Below are 23,776 nucleotides of genomic sequence, written 5' to 3' on the forward strand. Positions count from 1 at the left end.
TCATCTCATTTACTTTTATCTTACATATACCCACCTGTTTTAATCTCAACTATAATTCAACAAGTTAACTTTTTCAAATAGATACAAAATCATAAAACAAAGACAATATTATTTTCAAGTTTATATAAGATGACAAAAATTAAGTTTAGATGAGTATTGAACTTAGCTAGAAAGACCAAAGAGTTTGGTTGTTAGAATAAACTAAATCCAAATATAAAAATAGAAGGTCTAGAACATAACTTGATTTAATAATAGCCAATTAAAATAAAGTTTTACACTATTAATAGTATGAAATACTTAATGTGACAACTACTTCAAACCCAATTTTCAATGTCTCCAAAAACCAATAAGCAAGATAATGAAAAAAAAACAAAAAAAAGTTATCCTATCAAATGTGTTTCTTCCTTAAAAAAGCATATAAGGAATAAAGGAACCTCCAAATTAAAATATTTTGCTTTGCATACATACATAACGTCCCCATACAAGTCACATTACACCAACGCCACCTTCATTTAATTCTCTCACTAGAATATATAAAACTATCTTTCTCTCTCTAAAACCCTCCATTCCCGTAAACTCAAAAACCGCCATTTCTCTCCCTTTGATCTCTCCTCAAATATACCACTTTCTGCTCCACTTTTTCTCACTCTTTCCATTTTCCTGATCTTTCCTGCAACAATTTGATATTTTATATGCTATTTGATGCTTAATACACTTTCTCTTTTCTTTCGTTGATCATTTCTTACACTTTGGTATATTATTGATTATTGTTGTTGAAGTTTTCTGCAATCGATCGAGAGTTTTGAAGGTGTTAATGTTTGCTTGATGCAGTGTTTAATCTACTCTTCAAAATTCGTCTGTCATTAATCAAGATGATCCGAGCTATCTTATCGAAGACGTGATCGATTCTTTTAGTTATATAGATCTAGTTGTTTGTAGATCGATACAGGTTTACACAAGTAGTCTCAACGTCTCTTTTTGTTGTTAATGATACCAAGGTTTTCGATCCTGGTTAATTCAAGATGATTCGTGCTATTTTATCTAAGACGTGACCACATTTTGCTCCGGTACTAATTCGTTTAGTGTTGCTTTTTAAATTGATTTGCTGAGTAATAATAATATGGTTATGTATTAATTTCTTTATTTATTTCAGATATTTTTCAGTACAGAAGGGTTTTTGATCAAATTTGGGAAGCGCAAAGCATAGAGATTTGAATTTCTCTCTCCTCCCGTGAGTTGAAAAGGTTGAGCAAGATGCCTCACAGAACAACTTACTTTTTCCCTCGTCAATTCCCTGATAATAGGGGAAATTTTCCTCCAATTGCACCCACAACTGCAGCAACAATACCAGCAGTTTCAGCAGAAAATAATCACGAGAAGAGGCAGCTGCTCAAAAAAGATTTCGACGTCGTCAACAAAAGCAGCTCTTCTGTAACTGAAAGTGATACAGTGAACAAAGATTTGTTTGCGAAGAAAATCACGGGTGGCAACAATACTATCAATAATAATAATAATAATAATAATAATACTAATAATAATAGTAATAATAATAATAATAATAGTAAGTTAGCCGCCTTTTACAGCTGGATTGCAGCAGAGAACAACAAGATTATCAAGAATAAGAAAAAGAGTAGCTCCGCCATTGATGATGTCATTAAGTCGAACTTGACGTATGATGAGCATGAGCTTTTATTGCCTCCGGAGCCGGAATCTGTTCCTACTCCGCCAGATGCGGTGGTGGTTCCTCAAACTGTGCAGATTGCGGAAGAGAAGGTGTGTGGGTTGTATCGAGGTTCATCGTTGGCACGGCTTTCAAGCTGTGGGAGTAGCTATGGTGCTGGGAGTTTTTTCTCCAGTGAAGTGCAAGAAACTCGATCGACCATTCAGAGTTCAATGACTGAAAGGGTAGGTGTGGAGGAAGAGGAGGAGAGAGAAAAGGAGATGCAACAGAGTTTGGCGGAGAAAGCAAGGGAGAGTTACTATTTGCAGCTTACCTTGACAAAGAGGCTTGCTCCTCATGCAGCTCTTGGGAATGAACCCACTATGTTTTTGTTTGAAAGTGGGTTAGATGGTTATGGATCGGGTTCTGATGCTGAGGCCCTTTCTTATCGGTTATGGGTACTTTTCTTTCCCTGATTAATATTTCATATCTAATTTTGGTTGATTTATTGGTCATTCAACTTAGTACTAAGTTCATGAATGTTTGATTTTTTTGCATCATGAATCACTCTCGAATCTCTACAATTTTTTCATGATGTTAAAGTAAACAAGTTGAGGGCACTGCGGTATTAGAGTAATTGTTAATCCCTATCCCTTCTATTTTGCTCTACTCTCCATTTCAATTTGTCTACTCATTCTTCACTCTTTCTTTATTTGATAATAATTCTATTTTACTTCTTTTATTCTCATTCACAGAATATTCTTTATTCATCTTAACCTTTCATCTCCATCTTTCGCTTGTTTTTTTTTATCATGTTCTCCCAACTTAATTTTTCTCTCGCTAAAACTCACTCATTTTGCACTAGGAGCAAAATTAAATTAGAGGGACAAGGAGAGTATTATTACCTCCTATACACTTTTATGGTTCTATTTAATTTTTTTATACTATATATCAATTACTCTTAGTTTTTATTTTATTTTTAAATTAAAAAATAGTCAAGTAGATATTGTTTAATTCTTTTCGATATTTTATTTTTATCAATAATTTATAATTTTTAAATAAACACAATTTAAGATATTTATAATTAAACATGTACATTGACAAAAATGTAAAAACCCAAATAGATAATTATAGTGAAAATGAGGAAGTATATTTGTAAACATTGCTTTATTGTTTTTCACGTGTCCAATTTATTCTTTTGACATATTAATATTAGTCCTTGAGTTTAATTAAAATTTATAAAAATGTGATATTATGAAATATGCAAAATTTCATTTCAAAATGTTATTTCTTCTACATGAAAAATAAGATGTAAGATAAATATTGCTTGATTAATGAGAGAGATTCATGAAAAATAAGATGTAAGATTTGCTTGATTAATAAGGGTACTTACAGCAAGTAGCATGCTCTGTATGAAGCCGTTCAAATAATTTACATTTATGGAAAGTGTACTTTGGTAATAGTCTTGTAGTGAACTTTTTGGGTGATAGAGACTGGACATAGAATTAAGTTTGAAACATGGGAAATTCTTATTTGGGACAGATTATGGAATGGACTTGTAGTACCATCAATTGTGTTTTCGGGGTCCAGTCACCCATTTTTCTAGTGGGTCTTTTCCAGGTGCAATAAAAGTGTAATTTTCAAGTGAGACAATCATGAGATCTAGGTCTGTGTTTTTACAACAGAATATTCTCACATCTGGGCCATGTACATTGATTGATGTATGAATGCAGCAGTAGAAAAAGAAATCACTCCTTAATTTGGGCCCTATATTGAGATGCCTACTTCTGTGTTAAATAGCATACAGCCTTGGACAAAATTGTACTCCTACTTCAATGTCCATTTTGCGGGTTCTCTTAATTTGTCACATTTCTTTTATGTTTCACACGTTCTCATCCACATATATCTTTCTCTTTTAATACTATGGACACAATTTAAAATATTGTCTTATCCTCCATTAAAATATTGTCTTATCCTCAAACAACTAAATTACTCTTTAATTGCCAATCCCCTAGGTAGCAATCTAAGGGGGGTGGAGGAGTATATGCTATTGAATTCATGTATATGAAAAGTTCAGGACTCAACTTTTGAACACCATGATAGTTAAAACATAATACATGTTCTTATCCAGATGTCTACTCCAAGCCTATAGAGAATGCATTTGATAGATTTTAATTCTTCACCACTTATGTGGAACAAAAAAGTATTTTTTTTGCTGTCATGTAGGTTAGTGGGTGCTTGTCATATACTGACAAAATATCGGATGGATTTTACGGCATATTGGGGATGAACCCTCATGTCTGGGTGATGTGCAATGATAACAAGGAAGCTAAACGGATTCCGTCATTGATGTCTTTGAAATCTGTTTCACCTCATGATACATCAATGGAGGTAGTAATTGTTGATAAACACGGTGATTCTAGACTTAGGGAGCTTCAGAATAAAGCACAAGAACTATCCAGTACTTCGCAGAATACCTTAGTACTGGTGGAGCAGCTTGGCAAACTTGTCTCCATTCACATGGGGTAAGTATCAAGATTTCACTCTACTTAGCACCTTGAAGTAACAGTTTTGTGATCTCTCCTCTGTATTGAATATTACAATATTTTTGGCATGAAGGGGTAATTTTCCTGTGGAACAAGGTGATCTACACATGCGCTGGAGAGTGGTTAGCAAAAGACTGAAGGAGCTTCACAAGTGTATAGTTCTTCCCATTGGTAGTCTTTCTTCAGGGCTTTGTAGGCATCGTGCAATACTTTTCAAGGTGATTCAGATTTATCTTCATACTAATCTAAATTTGCTTAAAAGTTCGAGCAACGCTGAAATTGAAGAGTTTCTAACATTTCTGTATCTGTTTTGATTTAAACAATGCATCAATTTCTCACGATAAGATGATGGCATAGGATATAAACTAATTATTGTTTGCTGGCTTTTCACGTAACCGCCTGCCTGTCAAGAACTAGTTTATTTTTTTGAGCATATGTATTACATTTGTATAATAGCAAGAATATCTGCTGGTGAAGGTAATGTATGAGGAGTTTGAACAATAGAACATCAAAACACCATGTTCAAAGAGTGACCAAGCATACCTATGTATTTGTATTCTGAAATGTTTGATGGCTTTTAGCCTACTTATGCAGTTATGCACTCACCTACCAGCAACAATTATCGGCTAAGTTTGTTATTGTCAAATTAAGATGTTAGGTAATAGCAGAAATCTAATATACAATTCAGAAAGTCTGCAAAGTAAGTGCCACCTGTTATCAGTATGCGATCCGTAAGGTAGGTAATTACAAAATGGAAATCCAGTAGCAAATTGCAACATCTTTTTGTCGCATTGTTTAGGAATAAGGGGTTCTAGGCTTTTAGTTCCCCTAGTCCCCTCCCAGAAAAAACCTGAAAAACCTGCTTTTGCAATGATTTTATACATTTTCATAGTTTGGGATATGTCCCTATCTATGCAGATTACAGAGTAATCAAAATCTTTGTTGGTCTTATTTTTGGAAGTGTCATGTTGAATTGCTGATATCTAGATCATTAAACTAACTAGATTGAGTTTGTGTGAACAATATCTATTGGGACACTGGGTTTGTCAAAATGTAATCAAATAGTTTGTTAAACGGTAAGTGGTGGACTTTTAATATGTTATATATCTACTATTCAAGATTGAAGTGCAGGGAAATTTTTTATCTGAAAAGTCAGCCTTATTATAATTCACCTGCATTTCAAAATTGGTCTTATCTCTTATGCATGAAACCTTCTTTTATGTTGCTGCTATTTGAACTTGGGTGCATTTGTATGGGTATGAAAAGATTTTCTTGGGTTTTTTTATGTCAATTTAGCCTCTATTCTTCCTCCTAATCTAGCTCGTGTCTTTGCCATGCAGAAATTAGCAGACTATGTAGGAGTGCCTTGCAGGATTGCTCAGGGTTGTAAGTACTGTACTGCTGATCATCAATCATCATGCCTCGTCATAATTGAAGATGACAGGAAGTTGCCAAGGTAAATATTCTAGGTTTGCTACAGAAATTATGCTTTTGCTTCTGTTAGTATACAGTTTGAAGTTCAATTCGACAAAACATATGCCTAAGCACCACTTTTGTGCATGAGTGCTCTGTATTCTTTTTGCATAAAGCAAGAACTATTTTCACTTCCGATCTTGTATTTACTAAGCAGACCTTATGATTTTAGAATAAGATAGTTTCACCTGATGATTTAATTGGCCGCAAACTCCTTTGATAAGGGTATAGTATGCCGTGTTCACTTGCTCCCCAGGCCTTGTTGGCTTGATCATAGCTTTTATGAGCAGGATTACATTGGGTATGATGATGATGATAGTATACCCTGCACCCTGAACTGTTATCTTTTCTGAATCTATATGAATGGATTTTTCACAGGGAATATGTAGTTGATCTGGTTTGTGAGCCAGGAAATGTCCACCGTCCTGATTCATCAATCAATGGAGGTCTTCTTTCATCAGTGTCTTCACCATTTCAGATTTCTCGTCTCAAAGAATATCAGCAGTCTTTTATTCACAATTCCTCCTGTAGTCAAACACCCATGCCAAAGCCATCATGTGCTTCTACTGGTCCTTTGAGTCCTGGTATTGTCCTTTATATACCTTTGACATGACGTATGGATAATGTAATTTGTTTCTCAAGGAAACATCAGTTCTATGTCAAGCTGATTACATTTTATCGTTTTGTTGACTGCAGAAAGCTATGATGGAGTTTGGCATAATGAGGAACGTGGCTTGCTTAAGGAAGAAAAGAGTAGTGTCTACAATCCTCTTGAAGGCTGCATAGGAATGAACTCTTCTATGGAACCTATGGAATTAGATAATTCTGAGCATCCAGTCATTCAGAGGTCTGATTTGGTTGCTATACCAACGGCTTCAGAAGTTTTAGCTGGTCCTTCAGCAGTATCAAGCCTTAGTGTAGAGGAATATATACAGAAAAGTTACAGGAATGAGATGGTTGTCTCCTGCTCACTTGTTGATAATGTTCAACCAGTAGTCCAGGAGGGTGATGGCCAGCAATGCAAATTTCCTACTTCAGCTATCCCCAAGTACTTGGACCTTGAACCTTCTCTTGCTATGGATTGGATGGAGATTTCTTGGGATGACTTGCATCTGAAAGAGCGTGTTGGTGCTGGTGTGTTGTCATAGTGGTTTCTGCCCATTTTTTGTGTTTTAAAAGCATTTGTTATTGTTTATCCCTCTTTTTTCATTGAAGTTTTGGGAAGAAGGGTGGGTTTGGGGGGATCTTTCTTTCTTCTTCCATGCTGGTGAGTATCAAAACAGGCCGTCTCTGATATGTACTTGTGTTTTAATTTCTTCAGGTTCTTTTGGAACTGTACATCGTGCTGAATGGCATGGATCGGTTAGTATTTTGTTTCTTTGTTTGACATTTTAGTTCTCGTTTGTATTTATTTGATACATCATATGTTGCTTCAGAATATTAAAAAACTTTATTCAATTGACATCATCTTTTTTTTTAAAAAAAAATTAGCTGATGATTGTGTTACTATGGCCACATTTTTCCATTGAACTAGGAAACTTCCGAGAGACATTATTTAACTGACCTAGCAAGTTCCTCTATGAACATTTTCCTACTCTCTTTTTGCAATTAAACTTGTCCTACTGTTGTTTGCCTAAAAACCCGTACTTATTTTGACTCTCTTTTGCTTGTCATAGTCTTTAATACATCACTTAAATCTGAGATATAGTATTAGTTTGTTTTTTCAGTTTAGCGTTTCTACATTTCTCAATTTCTTTGAATATTGTGGTTTTTATGTATAGTCTTGTTTCTAACTTTTTGTTTCCTGATATTATTTTTTATGCAACATAGTACCAACATATCTAAAATCAGCATATATTATGTAAGGTGATTGTTTTTAATTATACTATGCCTATTTGAGGATCGCAAATTTGGATCATCTCGCTTTCTATTTCTCTTGTACAAGTGTATTGACTTTTACTTCCTTTCCTGTGCTATAGGATGTTGCAGTAAAGGTTTTAACTGTACAAGATTTTCATGATGATCACTTGAAGGAGTTTCTACGAGAGGTACAACATAGAAGCATATATAGAATTCCCAAGCTTATTGAATTCTTTTGCATAGTACTTCTGGAAATTGGTTTATATTAATGATTATGAACTCGATTGGATTGAATAGAATAAACTTCTACTATATGTATTCATGAGCTGAAGTTGCATCCTGGTGTTTGGTAGGTTGTCAACACTTTTGTTAATTTGGAAATATAAAACGCTGAGCTTTCTCAAGGAGTAGTCACTAGCCAGTAGTTAAAGGGTACTACGGAGTGTATAGTACGTACAGAGTAGCTTTGTGCATTTTCAAGCTGTAACTCTTTATTTATTTTCTCTGTGAAGGTTGCAATAATGAAACGTGTCCGCCACCCCAATGTGGTTCTCTTTATGGGTGCTGTAACCAAGCGTCCTCACCTATCTATTGTAACAGAATATCTACCCAGGTGAGGCATTTAAATAATATCTTGCCCTTTAGTCAATTTGAGCTTGCTGCATTCATTGAGTAGTAAGCCAATTTGTCTTTTGGAAAACAGAGGTAGTCTATACCGTCTCTTACACAGACCAGCTTCTGGTGAAGTCTTGGACCAAAGGAGGAGATTGCGCATGGCACTGGATGTGGTATGTCCTACTTTGGCAGTATTGAATTTGGGGTTTTTTTTTTTTAAATTTTTTTTTACTGTTGCGTTTCTTCAAAAGGTTGTTACACTTCTTTCTCATTTAATGTTGTTTTCAGGCCAAGGGGATCAATTACCTGCACTGTCTTAACCCTCCTGTAGTGCACTGGGATCTAAAGTCTCCCAACTTGTTGGTTGACAAAAATTGGACAGTTAAAGTATGTTTCCTAGCTTGAAGACCCTTTCATTTATCACTGATGTAGACTTAAAATATTTTTTGGAGTCACATAATTGACAATGGCTTTACTCCCAACGCTAGGTATGTGATTTTGGACTGTCCAGATTCAAAGCGCACACATTCATCTCTTCGAAGTCTGTTGCTGGAACTGTAAGCTTCTCCTAGCCTCTATCAGTGATATCCTTTCATAATCTATCCCTGATGAAAAACTTCATGAACAATAGAGATTTCTAACCAAAAAAGGATTTGGATTATTGAGTAATTTGATCAAAATGTTCGGCTTTTAGAAAAGATCATAGTAAAAAGTTAGGAGTAGCAGAAATGTGAATGCTTTGATGGATGAATGAGATTAATTTTAGGAGTTGAAAAAACTGAGGAAAAGATAGAGAGAATCGTCTAAGATTTTTTGAGAATAAAGCTCTGGCATTGTTGTTTGTTGTATTCAAACAAAATTTGTTTATTGATGAAACAACGCAGACTTCTTAGATAGAAAATACTTTGACAGACTGCTGCTTATTAAAAGTCCAGTGCAACGGTATGGTAGAGCAGGTTTATTATTATTTTTTTTGGTGGGGGGAAGGGTAGAGCAGGTGAAATAATCTTCAGTCCCTAGTCTTTATGATGCAGAATTTCATTGTGTTTGTTCCTACATCCAGTGGCACTACTTATTTATGATGCATAAAATTCTCCAACGGGATTTTTGCTATGATGCCATGATTAGTGCATATGTACTTGCTGATCCGAATTACTAATTGTGATCTTCATTTCAGCCTGAATGGATGGCGCCTGAGTTTCTTCGTGGAGAACCCTCAAATGAGAAATCAGATGTTTACAGCTTTGGAGTCATCTTGTGGGAGCTAGTGACAATGCAGCAACCATGGAGTGGACTTAGCCCAGCTCAGGTTTGCTAACTTTGCTAAACTCCTTCCACACACACACAACCCCCCCCCCTTTTTTTGTCTCCTGTGGAACAAGCCATATCGGTTGCAAAATTCCGGTGCTTGATTTGTTGTGTTTTTCTATATGCAAGTAGCATAAAGAAGCAAACTGAAAGAAAAAAACATTGAAACAAGTCTCAACTAGTCATCACCAAAGTTTATTTCTCATAAGTCATGACTCATGAGCAACAGCATGACCATAAGTTATTGAAATTGCACGTTTTACTTTTGAGAAACATGTGTTTCGGAGACACTAATGCAATAAAATTTGATTTTTATAGCATACTCAAGGTGTGATTTTGCACGTCACTTATGTAAATACAATTTCAGGTAGTTGGAGCAGTTGCTTTCCAGAACAGGAGGCTCACCATTCCAGCAAATACCTCTCCTTTGTTGGCTTCTCTCATGGAAGCATGCTGGGCAGAGTAGGATTTTTCTCTTCTGCTTATCATTTTCATATTCTTGTCCTCAAATCTTCCTAAAATGCAACGTTATGAGCTGTCATTATGATTCAGTTTAATCATTCTTTTACATTGTCACAACGTTATCTTGACGAGTTCTGTCTTACCGAGCAGTGATCCGAGTCAGAGACCAACTTTCAAGAAAATAGTTGAAACATTAAAGAAGCTTCTCAAATCTCCTAGACAGCTTATTCAAATGGGAGGAGCATAACGACACACGGGAAAAATCAATTGAAGTTTTTCGCAACCTCGGTATTGTTTGGGGGTTTTTCATTCCCCGTTGTTTAAATCAAAAACGCATTGCTTGTGTCAAACCAAGTGCATCGGATAAGTAATCCTTGAAGTGTAAATGACGGAGAAATGTGATCAATTCTGTACTTTTTTGTGTCTAATAGGTGTCACTTCTATTTGTGCATGGACCCCTGAATATTTATAGGGTGACCAATTTGCAATTGTATGTTTTAATTTGTCTGGTACACCATGTTCAGATTGCAATGCTATATCAAATTCAGATTTAAAGACTCTAATTAAATGCACTTCTGAATGGTTCTACATTTTTTTTTCTATTAACTGCAAGTATAGTTCTCGTCAAACCAAAGACCAAGAGTTTGCTATTGCCTTTGATAATAATTCATGTAGTTCGAATGACTAGGATTTGAGTAGTGTTGTGAGAAAAATCAAAGTGTCTTATGGATATCCTTGATTTCAGTAAAGTCTTGATGCACCATCTACAACACCTAGAGGTGGCCGAAATGAGGATTAGCCCATCGCCAGCCCTGAATTAGTCAAGCTACAAATCGATCTGATCTAGAACTGTAAAGAAACGGTTTAGAAACAAACTAGTTGTCACAAATACTGGTTCGATTCAGGGCTTAAAGATAAAGAAATGAACTAACCTAAAGCGAATCTGCTTGATTCTATGCTGACTCTTTTTGTGAAAGAAATGTATGTCTTAACTCTTAATTATATATTCATATTACAATTTACTCTAAAATGTAAAGAAAAAAACAAAATTTAGTCATAACGTAAGGCTCATACCTTATAACCTAATTCAGAATAATTTAACCTATAACTGATTTTGTTACAATAATTCTAAATTTGAATCAAAATTGGATACTTAAAATGTTATTTTTCAATAAAAGAAGCTGAAATTTTTACTCAATAACTTATATGAAACTTGAAAAAGTTAAATATTTTCTCCTAACTATTTTATCCATAAATTTTTCTTCAATAAAATTTACACTCTAATTTTTTACTTGGATTCCAGGCATACCCTAACCCTTTTCTTTGAATCATCTCCTTTTATCATTCTCTCCACTTCATGTTGATTATGTCGACCTTTAACAGCCAAGACAAATGGTTGTTTTGAAGCTTATAAGTTCTAACCCTAAAGCCATATTCAAAGTGTTTGTTGAATCGGCACTAAGAGTCTGAGGCACTTGCTGTTGCAGAAGCAGGTTTTGTTGCTGCTGCGTGTAGAACATCTTCAACATAGTCTCAAACTGTTCGACTGTGATGGCAGCCGGAATGACAGGTGTAGAGGTCTCGGTAGGGTCAGATCGCGCATGAGATGCCTCACGTGACGTGACCGTACGCTCGGGGTCATGGGAGTTCCCAGATTCTACTCTATCCCCATGACTCTCGGGTCGTGGTATACGATACTAATCCATTTCTGCACGTGCACAATCTTACGTTTTAACAGCAATACATAACTTATGAAGATACATACATACATGAGCGTATGAAACACCATAAAACGAAACTTGAATAAAACGTCCGCTTCACGTTACCCCATCAACTAACTTCTACCCAAATCTTTATGTCACACCTAATGTCTTTTCTCCTCCTCACATTGATCCAAAAACTTTATTACCCATCCAAAGGTCCTCAATTCACGTTTTAGCTCTGATACCAACTGTAACAACCCGACTAACCGTTGATTGAGTAAAAAGGGTCATCACGGGGTTCATTTCCCAAGAAACTGAAATCACACTTCTAAAACTTGAGTAAAGGGATCACCAGCACTTCAACGTAACTGACTCAGCTATATCTCAAAACAAGCATCAAACTAAAGCAAAGGATAATCATACAATTCTCTACAAGTCCGATATAACCAACATAGCCAAATCAAATTTTACATTTACCCAAAATTCCTAATACAAAACTATAAATTTCTAAGTGCTCATCTCAATATACATCCTTGGAACCTCTAATTGTAACACCCCGGCCCCTCGGGCCGCTGGTGACTACTCTTGGAGACTGTAGACTAGCCCCACAAACCAACACAAGTCTTTCCAGCGCACTTTGGCCTCACTCGTGCGCACCCGGGAAAACTTCCTAGGAGGTCACCCATCCTAAGATTGTTCTCCACCAAGCACGTTTAACTATGGAGTTCTTAGCAAATGGGCTCCCTAGAAAAGAAGATGCACCTTGTTGATATGAGTAGTCTATCAATCCTTTTTTCAAGCTAAATCTGGGGTATTACACTCACCCCCACTTAAGAATACAACGTCCTCGTTGGACCATAACTTCAGGATCTTTCCCCCCGCTAGGTGCACTGAACACTATCAGCCATGGTCGCAGGGTTGCTCTGATACCATTTGTAACACCCCGGCCCCTCGGGCCGCTGGTGACTACTCTTGGAGACTGTAGACTAGCCCCACAAACCAACACAAGTCTTTCCAGCGCACTTTGGCCTCACTCGTGCGCACCCGGGAAAACTTCCCAGGAGGTCACCCATCCTAAGATTGCTCTCCACCAAGCACGTTTAATTGTGGAGTTCTTAGCAAATGGGCTCCCTAGAAAAGAAGATGCACCTTGTTGATATGAGTAGTCTATCAATCCTTTTTTCAAGCTAAATCTGGGGTATTACACTAATCACCTCCGCTAATCCATTATTCCCGACTGGTTCCGATCTGTGGACAAGCTAAAAGTTGAAAACAGCAGAAGGTCAGATTAAACTGAATGAGAAGTAACAATCCAAAACAACAAAACACAGTAATTCAAATCATAGGTTTAAAAGCAACATCATTCTCCTAAATCTATGTGCGCACAGGGAGTCTAGTTGAGAGGAACATCCATAGCTCTAAGGCTATGTCACTCACGGGTGAAGCAAGTCAATATTTGAATGACAACTCGCTTCAAAACAGGGAGCAAGGAACAATGTTCCTCAACTCCGTCAATGACCAGCTCTTAAGCCCGATCCATTGACCATATCATAATATCAACATAAGCATTCATAACAGCATTTGTCTCCAACAATTTCCAATTTCAAAAGAGCTTTAGTAAAAATTTTATTTTCAAGAAAGTAGTTTGGCCAGATCCTTTAAGGGACTGCTACTACTCACCAAAAGAATGCTTCAAGAAGCCAAGTATGGTACTCCGCGATCACTGGAAGGGCTCCTCGATAATGTCGCCTCCTGAAGCATAACAATTATAGCATCACAACAAAGCATACAATACTACAACTAGGATCATATAGCTCATTGCATCTCATCCTAAGAATGCATCTTAGTTCCATCTTCTATTCTAATATTTCTCATTTCAGAGATTGTGCAAGTCTTAACTCCAACCCTCAATATCATCAAAATAAATAACCTTGCTTTAGTCTAGCTTATATTCTTGTAAAGGTTATACGTCTCCACAATTCCCTTTGTATTCCAATTAAACACAATATGTATATTTAAACACAAAATCAAGAATATCTGAAAGAATCTACTAATCTCATCAAGAATATCAAATCATCTAATCAACATATACAACAAGTATTCTATCCCACAATTAATGGTTTTCCAAGGTACCTCCTAATTCATATAAGACCTTTAAATCATCCATAATCCTAACAAACAATAACCACCTTTCACCAATTTCTTAATTTCTAAGTTCATACTTTTCATACTAATCATCAAGATCCACCAACTCAATTCAACATCCATTATTTCTCTGTATAAGGTCATCAAACATAAAAGTAACCATTCAAACCACAAGCACCTAATATTCCAATAAAACTACTTGCTAAGATAAAAAAAAGAAAACTTAATTTGGCCAAAGATAACTAAAACCAACATAATACAAATCTTGGCTTAATACTTGCCTTTTGATCGAAATTCTTGGAAGAATAAGCAAATGAATAACATACTAAAGAAAGTAAGGAATATATGTATAAAGAAATCAGGTAATTATGTAGGGTTGACTAGCTAAGCTATTACCTCAATTAATTATCAAAGAAATGTCGAGGTCGGGACTGTGTTGAGCTCTTACTTGACAACAACACCCAAATTAGAGAAGGCGGGGAAAGAAGAATCACCACCAATTTGTTTCACGAGTTATCAGATCATTTAGACGGCCATGGCTTGATTCTTGAAAAGAAGAAGAAGAAATCATAATGAATAGGAGGAGAACGAATCAAAACAATAACTCATAAGAATTAAGAGGATTCGAACCTTGATTTTACGCCATCAATAAAAAGGGAATCTATTGATTCATTCTATGAAACGAAGGCAAGCAAGGAAGATTTTGCGGTGTCTCTTGCGAAAATCAAATGTAAAAGATGATTAAGGCTTGCTTTGCCCTAATGTGTGAAGAAGAAAGGGTTTATGCCCTAAATTTTGAAATTTCTGGAGGAAGAAGTGCGAGTTGTGTGTCGCAGATTATAGGAATCGAAGAGGGTGAAGAATGGTTAGATTACCTTTGAAAAATCAAGGAAAGGAGAAGAGAATCAAGGAGGAATCAGAGGAGTGGCGCCATTGTTGAGGTTCGAAGGAGAGCTTTCGAGAATGAGGCTGTGATTATGTTGATGCTTTGAGTTCAATGTTGTGAGAGAGAAGGAAATTTTGGGTATTTTAATCAAAATAAAAGAAAAGGAAAAGAGGGAAGAAATTAAATTGAGAATGTTTCATATTATGTGTATTTAAGATCATTCTCGCACTGATAATTCTCTTAAACTTACTCGTCTTAAAATATTAAATTCCCAAATGTTACATTCTACCCAACTTGAAATGAACTTCGTCCTCGAAGTTAAACTAAGTCTCAAGCATAAATTCAAATGTCTACCTAACATACATATCGTAAAGCTATGTCACTCAATTTCTCATACTTTATGCATTGTAAGGATCTATATTACTCGTACTAACTATGTGAACTTATCAAAAATTTTAAGGATTAGCATCGTTAAAACTTAGTATTATTCGGAAATCTTATGATTCTACCCAACTTAGAATGAAGTTCGTCCCTGAACTTAACTCACTAAGACTAAGGAGATGCAATAGCTATAAAGCGATAAACATAGAAATACCTGAGCAAACAACCAGGGATAATCGCGTTTCATGGCATCTTCTGCCTCCCACGTGGCTTCTTCGGTAACGTGATTAGACCATAGCACCTTCACAAGCGCTACACTACCCCGACGTGTATCACGCGTCTTCCTATCTAGGATCTGAACGGGAGTCTCTTCATACTGTAAGGTGTCATCCAAGGTCAACTTTTCGGGCTGAAGAACGTGTGAATCATCCCTGATGTACTGTCTCAGCTGGGATACGTGAAACACATCATGCACTCCATCAATAGACGGAGGTAATGAAAGTCGATACGCTACCTCGCCTATGCGTTCAAGGATCTCGTAAGGTCCAATTTCTGTAAAAAGGTAACATATTTTTTGGTTCTCACGGTTCGCATGGAACCGTGATTTGCACCTGAACGTGACCCTATATATATATATATATATATATATATATATATATATATATATATATATATATATATATATATATATATATATATATATATATATATATATATATATATATATATATATATATATATATATTTATATATATATATATATACATATATATATATATATATATATATATATATATATATATATATACATATATATATATATATATATATATATATATATATATATATATATATATATATATATACATATATATATATATATATATATATATATATACATATATATATATATATATATATATATACATATATATATATATATATATATATACATATATATATATATATATATATATATATATATATATATATACATGTATATATATATGTATATATATATATATATATATATATATATATATATATGTATATATATATATATATGTATATATATATATATATATGTATATATATATATATATATATGTATATATATATATATATATGTATATATATATATATATATATATATATATATATATATATATATATATATGTATATATATATATATATATATATGTATATATATATATATATATATATATATATATATATATATATATATTTATATATATATATATATATATATATATTTATATATATGTATATATATATATATATATACATATATATATATATATATATATATATATATATATATATATATATATATATATATATACATATATATATATATATATATATATATATATATATATATATATACATATATATATATATATATATATATATACATATATATATATATATATACATATATATATATACATATATATATATATATATATGTATATATATATATATATATATATATATATATATATATATATATATATATATATATATATATATGTATATATATATATATATATATATATATATATATATATGTATATATATATATATATATATATATATATGTATACATATATATATATATATATATATATATATATATATATATATATATATATATATATATATATATATATATATATATATATATATATATATATATATATATATATATATATATATATATATATATATATATATATATATATATATATATATATTGTAACACCCCGGCCTAACGGATCACCGGTGACTACTCATGAAGACTATAGACTAGCCCCACAAACTAACACAACTCTTTCCAGAGCACTTTGACCTTACTCGTGCGCACCCAAGAAAACTTCCTAGAATGTCACCCATACTAAGATTGCTCCACACCAAGCACGCTTAACTGTGGAGTTCTTAGCAAATGAGCTCTCATGAAAAGAAGATGCACCTTGTTGATATGAGTAGTCTATTAATTTCTTTTCAAGCTAAATTTGGGGTATTACACTCACCCCCACTTAGGAATACAACGTCCTTGTTAGACCATAATTTCAGGATCTTTTCCCCTGCTAGGTGCACTGAACATAATCAGTCACCGTCGCAGGGTTGCTCTGATACCATTTTGTAACACCCCGGCCCAACGAATCACCGGTGACTACCCATGAAGACTGTAGACTAGCCCCACAAACCAACACAAGTCTTTCCAACACATTTTGACCTCACTCGTGTGCACCCAAGAAAACTTCTCAGGAGGTCACCCATCCTAAGGTTGCTCCACACCAAGCACGCTTAACTGTGGAGTTCTTAGCAAATGAGCTTCCATGAAAAGAAGATGCACCTTGTTGATATGAGTAGTCTATCAATCTCTTTTTAAGCTAAATTTGGGGTATTTTATATATATATATATATATATATATATATATATATATATATATATATATATATATATATATATATATATATATATATATATATATATATATATATATATATATATATATATATATATATATATCTATTTTTAGGGTTTTGATGAAGTTTGGTTGTTTTGGCAAATGTAGGCTACTAGTTCTTTAAGTCAACAATCTTCTTAATCATCCATAACTATTCAAGGTAATGTGTAATTGTTTTCATAGCTTTATGTTGTTTTTTGAAGTATTGTTGTTTATGAGCATATTAAATTAGTTAAATTTGATGTACATTATGTGTTATTAGGAATGTTGATGTTTGTATTAGCAATTTCATTTATGAACTTATTAATTGATTTATTATTTGGATTTTATGTGCATTATATATGTATGAACTTACTTACATTATGGACTTTATTAATTTTTAGACCAAAAAAGATTATAATCAAATGACTATAATGTACTTGTATGGGCATGAAGTTGTTGATGATGTTGATTTTGTTTGTATTAATGTAGAAAATGGCATCATTTCGCGTCACTATAGTATGTTTTTGGAATGGTTGTATTTGAGAAAGTAGTGGCAAAGTTCATTTCCCTCGTGTTACACTTTACGTGATTTAATATATTTTAATAATTAGTCGCATGCACACAAACATATAATCAAGCATACATTATACATTTTATATTTTATGATCATAAATTTTTTCCAATAAATATATATCTCAGGAATATCCAATTGAAATCTCATTTTCCAAATCACCATTCTAACATCAATTGGTGGCAATAGGAATTAATATCATAAATATTTCTCTTTCAAATAAATCGTATCAAATTTCGAGATTAAAATAATAATATAAATTCTATCAAAATAATAGTTATAAATTTAACTTTGACAAAAATAATAGTAAATATAATTTGAGAATATATAAAATATAACATCATATAAAATAATATCATATAAAATCATGCATCCTATTAAACACATTAATTATCACTTAGCACATAATACTAACGGGATAGTCCTAATTAGATGGACATTGAGAATTACCTTGTCACGCGATCCTAGACAACGTACGCTTCTAATAATCTCTGTCTACGAATCCGCTGTCAACACGAGAAAATAATATATCTCAATTTAATACCCCGATCAACCCATTCAAAAATAATTTAAAAGACTCCTTTTTTTTATTTTATATACTTTATTTAAAAAAAAGAATAAATTTAAACATGTAATTTAAAATTGTAAGAGTAGTATAAAAGAGCAAGGTTAAAATAACATAGTTAACTCATTTTATTATAAGATTTAAAATTGTAAGGGTTAAAAAAAATAATAATAATAATCATAATTATTATATAAAAAAAAAAGAAAAGAGAAGTGGGTGAGTTCCAGGAACCCACGAAAAGAAAGAAGGAAGGGAAGGAGGAGAGAGAAGGAGAAAGGGAGAAGGAAGAAGGAGAAGGTGTCGGCCGGCGGTGGCTCCGGTGGCCGCCGTCGCACGCCGGTGGTATCCCGGTGACCGTCGTATCGCCGGAAAAGCTAAGGTCAGAATTAATAATAATTTTTTTTTCAAATGCAAAATGTGTAATTTGGATTGAAATTGGTAGAATAATATTATAAAGAGATAAAATTTCATACCTTTAATATCAAAATCTTGCGTTTTCTTGACTGAATTTTAAGCAAATGGGAGATGGAGGAAGTAATTTGTAGGAGAAGAAGGAAGTGTGAGTAATAATGTGAATGAAATTAGGGGTAATTGGTTTGATTTATAAGAGGTAAGTGAGGTTAGTTATAAGGTTTAGAGGGAGGAGTGGGAAGTCATTGTTAATGGGGAGTTATGTTTTCTTTTTTATTTTATTTTTTTTATTTTTTTTATTTTTCTGAAATTTATTTATTATTATCATTATTATTATTTAAAAAAAACGGTTGTTACATACACTCCCCCTTAAAACAAAAGTTCGTTCTCGAACTTAAAGTTAACTACTGAAGTTTTAAAAGAATATTGAACGGTTTGATAGACTCGCATCACCCCCCTATTTAAAAAGTTTCGTCCTCGAAACTCAACGTACCTGTTCGAAAAGTTCAGGGTATCGCTTTCTCATGTCAACTTCGGTTTCCCATGTAGCTTCTTCGGTTTGCCGGTTCGTCCATAATATCTTGACCAACTTAATTTCCTTATTCCGGGTACATCTTGTTTTGGTATCAGGGATTTTTATTGGTTTTTCTTCAAAGGTAAGGGTTTCATCAAGTTCAATGGTTTCAGGTTGTATGATATGGGAAGGGTCATGGACATATTTTTGGAGTTGGGATACATGGAAAACATTGTGGACTTTAGCTAGGTTCATAGGTAGGGCTAATCTATAGGCTACTTCCCCAATTCGTTCCAATATTTCATAAGGACTTATAAAACGAGGACTCAATTTACCCTTCTTACCAAATTTCATGACACCCTTGGTTGGTGACACTTTGAGCAAAACTTGTTCACCTACTTCAAACTCTAATGCCCTCCTCTTTTTTTCTGCATACGACTTCTGACGATCTTGCGCTTCCCTCATGTGTTCTGGGATCATTCTTACTTTCTTTGTAGTCTCCTCAATCATGTCTGGTCCTAATCCTAACGACTCATTAACATTATTCCAAAATATAGGACTCCCACACTTTCTCCCATATAGGGCTTCGTAAGGTGCCATTCCTATGCTAGAATGAAAACTATTATTGTAAGAAAACTCTACATACATCAAATTATCCTCCTAAGATCCACCAAAATCCATAACACATGCTCTTAACAAATCCTCAAGAGTCTGAATCGTTCTCTCTGTTTGACCATCTGTTGCTGGATGAAATGCAGTACTAAACTTTAGTATCGTGCCCACTGCTTCTTGTAGCATCTTCCAAAATTTGGACAGAAATCTCGAATCTCTATCCGATACAATGTCCTTAGGCACACCATGCAATCTCACTACCTCTTGAAAATACGCGTCTTCCATTTTTTGAATTGTCCAAGTATTCTTCATAGCTATAAACCTTGTTGTTTTTGTTAATCGATCCACTATCACCTATATGGCATTCCTCCCTGTTTTTGACTTTGGCAATCCTACTACAAAGTTCATTGAAATCGACTCCCATTTCCATCCAGGTACTTCTAATGGTTGCTATTTTCCCCCGGACTTCATATGTTGAATTTTCACCTTCTGACATGTAAGACACTTCGCCACAAAGCCTGCAACTTCACGCTTCATGTTGGGCCACCAAAAGTTTTTCTTAAGATCCTTGTACATCTTATCACCACCAGGATGTATTGAGTATGGCGAATTATGGGCTTCAGTCATAATCTTAGTCTTAAGTTCCTCGTCATGCGGTATGCACCATTTTCCTTTATACTTCATTACGCCATTTTCATCACTTTCGAACTCAGGTGCTTGACCATCCTCCTTCAACTTCTTCAATTTAGTTAACCAGTTATCCGTAACTTGCTTCACTCTATTTTCCTCAAAAATATCGGATTCAATCGTCATTCCATTCAATTGAGTACCCACATATCCATATTCTACCACTTCTAAGTTCATCCTACGAATCTCTTCACACAACTCATCTGCTAAAATTAATGCATTCATTGTATGACTTGACTTCCTACTCAGAGCATCAGCTACTTTGTTTGCCTTTCCTTCACAATACTTCAAATCCAGATCATAATCCTTAATGAGTTCTAACCATCGTCTTTGTCTCATATTCAACTCCTTTTGAGTGTACAAGAACCTCAAACTCTTGTGATCAGTATAAATCTTGCACTTTAATCCAAATAAATAACGTCTCCAAATTTTCAATGCAAAGACTACAACTCCCAATTCTAAGTCATGTGTGGGGTAATTCTTCTCATGCGGCTTAAGTTGTCGTGAAGCATAGGCTACTACTTTCCCATCTTGCATCAACACACAACCTAGTCCATTCTTAGATGCGTCTGTATAAACCTCATATTCTCCACTTTCATTCGATAAGGTCAGCACAGGTGCAGAGGTAAGCCTTGATTTCAACTCTTGGAATGCCTCTTCACACTTCTCATCCCATTGAAACTTAGTGGTCTTCTTCATCAAATTAGTAATAGGTTGAGCGATTCTCGAGAAATTTTTCACAAATCTCCTATAGTATCCGGCTAGACCTAAGAAACTTCTTACTTCTGTCACATTAGTGGGTGTAGGCCAGTTCATTACTGCTTGAACCTTTGAGGGATCCACCATTACTCCATCTTTTGTAATTACATGCCCTAAAAATGCTACCTTTTCTAACCAGAATTCACATTTTGAAAACTTGGCATACAACTTATTCTCTCTTAAAATCTCTAAAAATTTCCTCAAATGAGCCTCATGCTCTTCTCGATTCATAGAGTATACTAAAATATCATCAATAAATACAACTACAAACTTATCCAAATAAGGCTGAAAAGTCCTATTCATAAGGTCCATAAAGACAGCAGGCGCATTAGTAAGTCCAAAGGGCATGACTGTGAACTCATAATGGCCATACCTCGTTCGAAAAGCTGTTTTGGCTATATCCTCTTCTGCAATTCGTAATTGATGATAACCTGATCTCACTTCAATCTTTGAAAATACTCCTGCACCCCTAAGTTGATCGAATAGATCCTCAATTCTAGGAAGTGGATACTTATTCTTCACCGTCACACTATTTAAATCCCTATAATCAATACATAGTCTCAATGTTCCGTCTTTCTTCCTAACAAATAATACTGGGGCTCCCCAAGGTGATACACTTGGTCTTATATATCCTTTATCCAACAAGTCCTCAAGTTGTACCTTCAACTCTTGCAACTCGGCAGGTGCCATCCTATAAGGTGCCTTTGCAATGGGTCCTGTTCCCGGAACTAAGTCAATCTTGAAGTCTAACTCTCTCACAGGTGGCATCTCTGGAATCTCATCTAGGAACACATCAACAAGCTCCTTAACTACAGGTATCTCTCCTAACTCGTCCTCTTTCATGCTCGTGTCCTTTACATGGCACAAATATACGGGGTAGCCTTTCCTAAGATGGGTCTGGAGATTTAAGGCGGAGATAAGCTTGGTCTTTGGTGGCTCGAAAGTAGTTTCTTGGTAGGTTAGTTTATTTCCCTTAGGGCCTCTAAAGGTAATTCTCTCTTTAGCACAATTGATTTTTGCCTGATACTTCCTTAACCAATCCATTCCCAAAACCAAATCGAAGTCTTTTAAATTAAACTCGATAAGGTTCACGGGTAGTTCGGTTTCAAAGATGACAATAGGCATACCTAAGTAAAGGTTCTTACTGAGAAAGGTTTCACCTGAGGGTGTGGTTACCTTAGCTTGACATGAGGAAGAAGGTTTAAGGGAATGTTTTTCGATAAAAGATTTAGATAAAAAGGAATGAGAAGCTCCAGAATCAAAGAGTACAAAAGCAGGTTTAGAGTTTACAAGGAAAGTACCTGTCACAATGTTGGCGTCCGACTCAGCTTCACTCTTGCTCAGAACGTGGAGTCTCCCATTGAAAGTGCGTCCTCCATTTCCATTATTTCCATTTTTGTTCTGATTGTTGTTGGCGTTGTACTTGTCATTTGCTGAACCATTTCCTGCTTGAGCATTGTTCGAGCGGTTGTTGTTGAAGTTATAGTTCCTAGATCCTCCTCCATTGTTGTTATAGCCCTTTTTGTGTCCATTCTGCCCTGGTTGGTTTCCTTCTTGCCTTTTAGGACAATAATTAGCCTTATGTCCAGCTTTACCACAAGCATAACATTTAATTGGTTTGCCTTGACACGTATAGCCCGAATGACTCTTCTCACATTTCTTGCAAACCCAAGCCCTCTGGTTGCCATTCCTTTGCTGGTTTTCATTCTGCCTAGGGTTTCGGTAATTCCTATCGTGATGTCCTCCTCCGTGGTGATTGTTCCTACCATTACCCCCATTGTTACCAAAACGAGGTCTTTTATCATTACTTTGACTATCAGCATTGCTTTGGTCTTTCCTTTTGTTCCTTCCCAACACATCTTCTTCTCTTTGTAAGATCCTCTCCATGTTACAAGCCTTAGAATAAGCCTCTGCAAGGGTAGATGAGGTACTTCCTCCTAACCTAGTTTGTATCCTGAAAGCTAAACCATCCTCAAATTTTTGTGCCTTAGAAACTTCATCAGGGACCATGTTAGGGCAAAACTTAACATACTCATTAAACTTTTGGGCATATTCCTTGATACTCATAAACTTCCCTTCGTTCAACCTGTTGAATTCACTGCATTTTGGCTCATGTTTTTCATTAAAGGTGTTTTCAAAA

General features: G+C 34.5%; 1 protein-coding gene across 1 annotated transcript; it reads left to right on the forward strand.

Annotated features, from left to right (window-relative positions):
• Positions 1-388: 388 nt before the first annotated feature.
• LOC130810491 (serine/threonine-protein kinase CTR1) lies at positions 389-10,492 on the forward strand. Its single transcript, XM_057676576.1, has 16 exons — positions 389-1,067; positions 1,154-2,118; positions 3,887-4,185; positions 4,280-4,424; positions 5,547-5,662; positions 6,058-6,263; positions 6,376-6,813; positions 7,001-7,041; positions 7,659-7,727; positions 8,052-8,152; positions 8,243-8,327; positions 8,443-8,541; positions 8,643-8,711; positions 9,332-9,463; positions 9,830-9,924; positions 10,075-10,492. Exons 2-16 carry the CDS (start codon positions 1,255-1,257, stop codon positions 10,169-10,171), a joined length of 2,856 nt encoding a protein of 951 aa, XP_057532559.1. The 5' UTR covers positions 389-1,067; positions 1,154-1,254; the 3' UTR covers positions 10,172-10,492.
• The last annotated feature ends 13,284 nt before the right edge of the window (positions 10,493-23,776 follow it).

The sequence above is a fragment of the Amaranthus tricolor genome, chromosome 4 (genome assembly GCF_026212465.1).
Source record: "Amaranthus tricolor cultivar Red isolate AtriRed21 chromosome 4, ASM2621246v1, whole genome shotgun sequence".
Classification (NCBI taxonomy): Eukaryota; Viridiplantae; Streptophyta; class Magnoliopsida; order Caryophyllales; family Amaranthaceae; genus Amaranthus; species Amaranthus tricolor.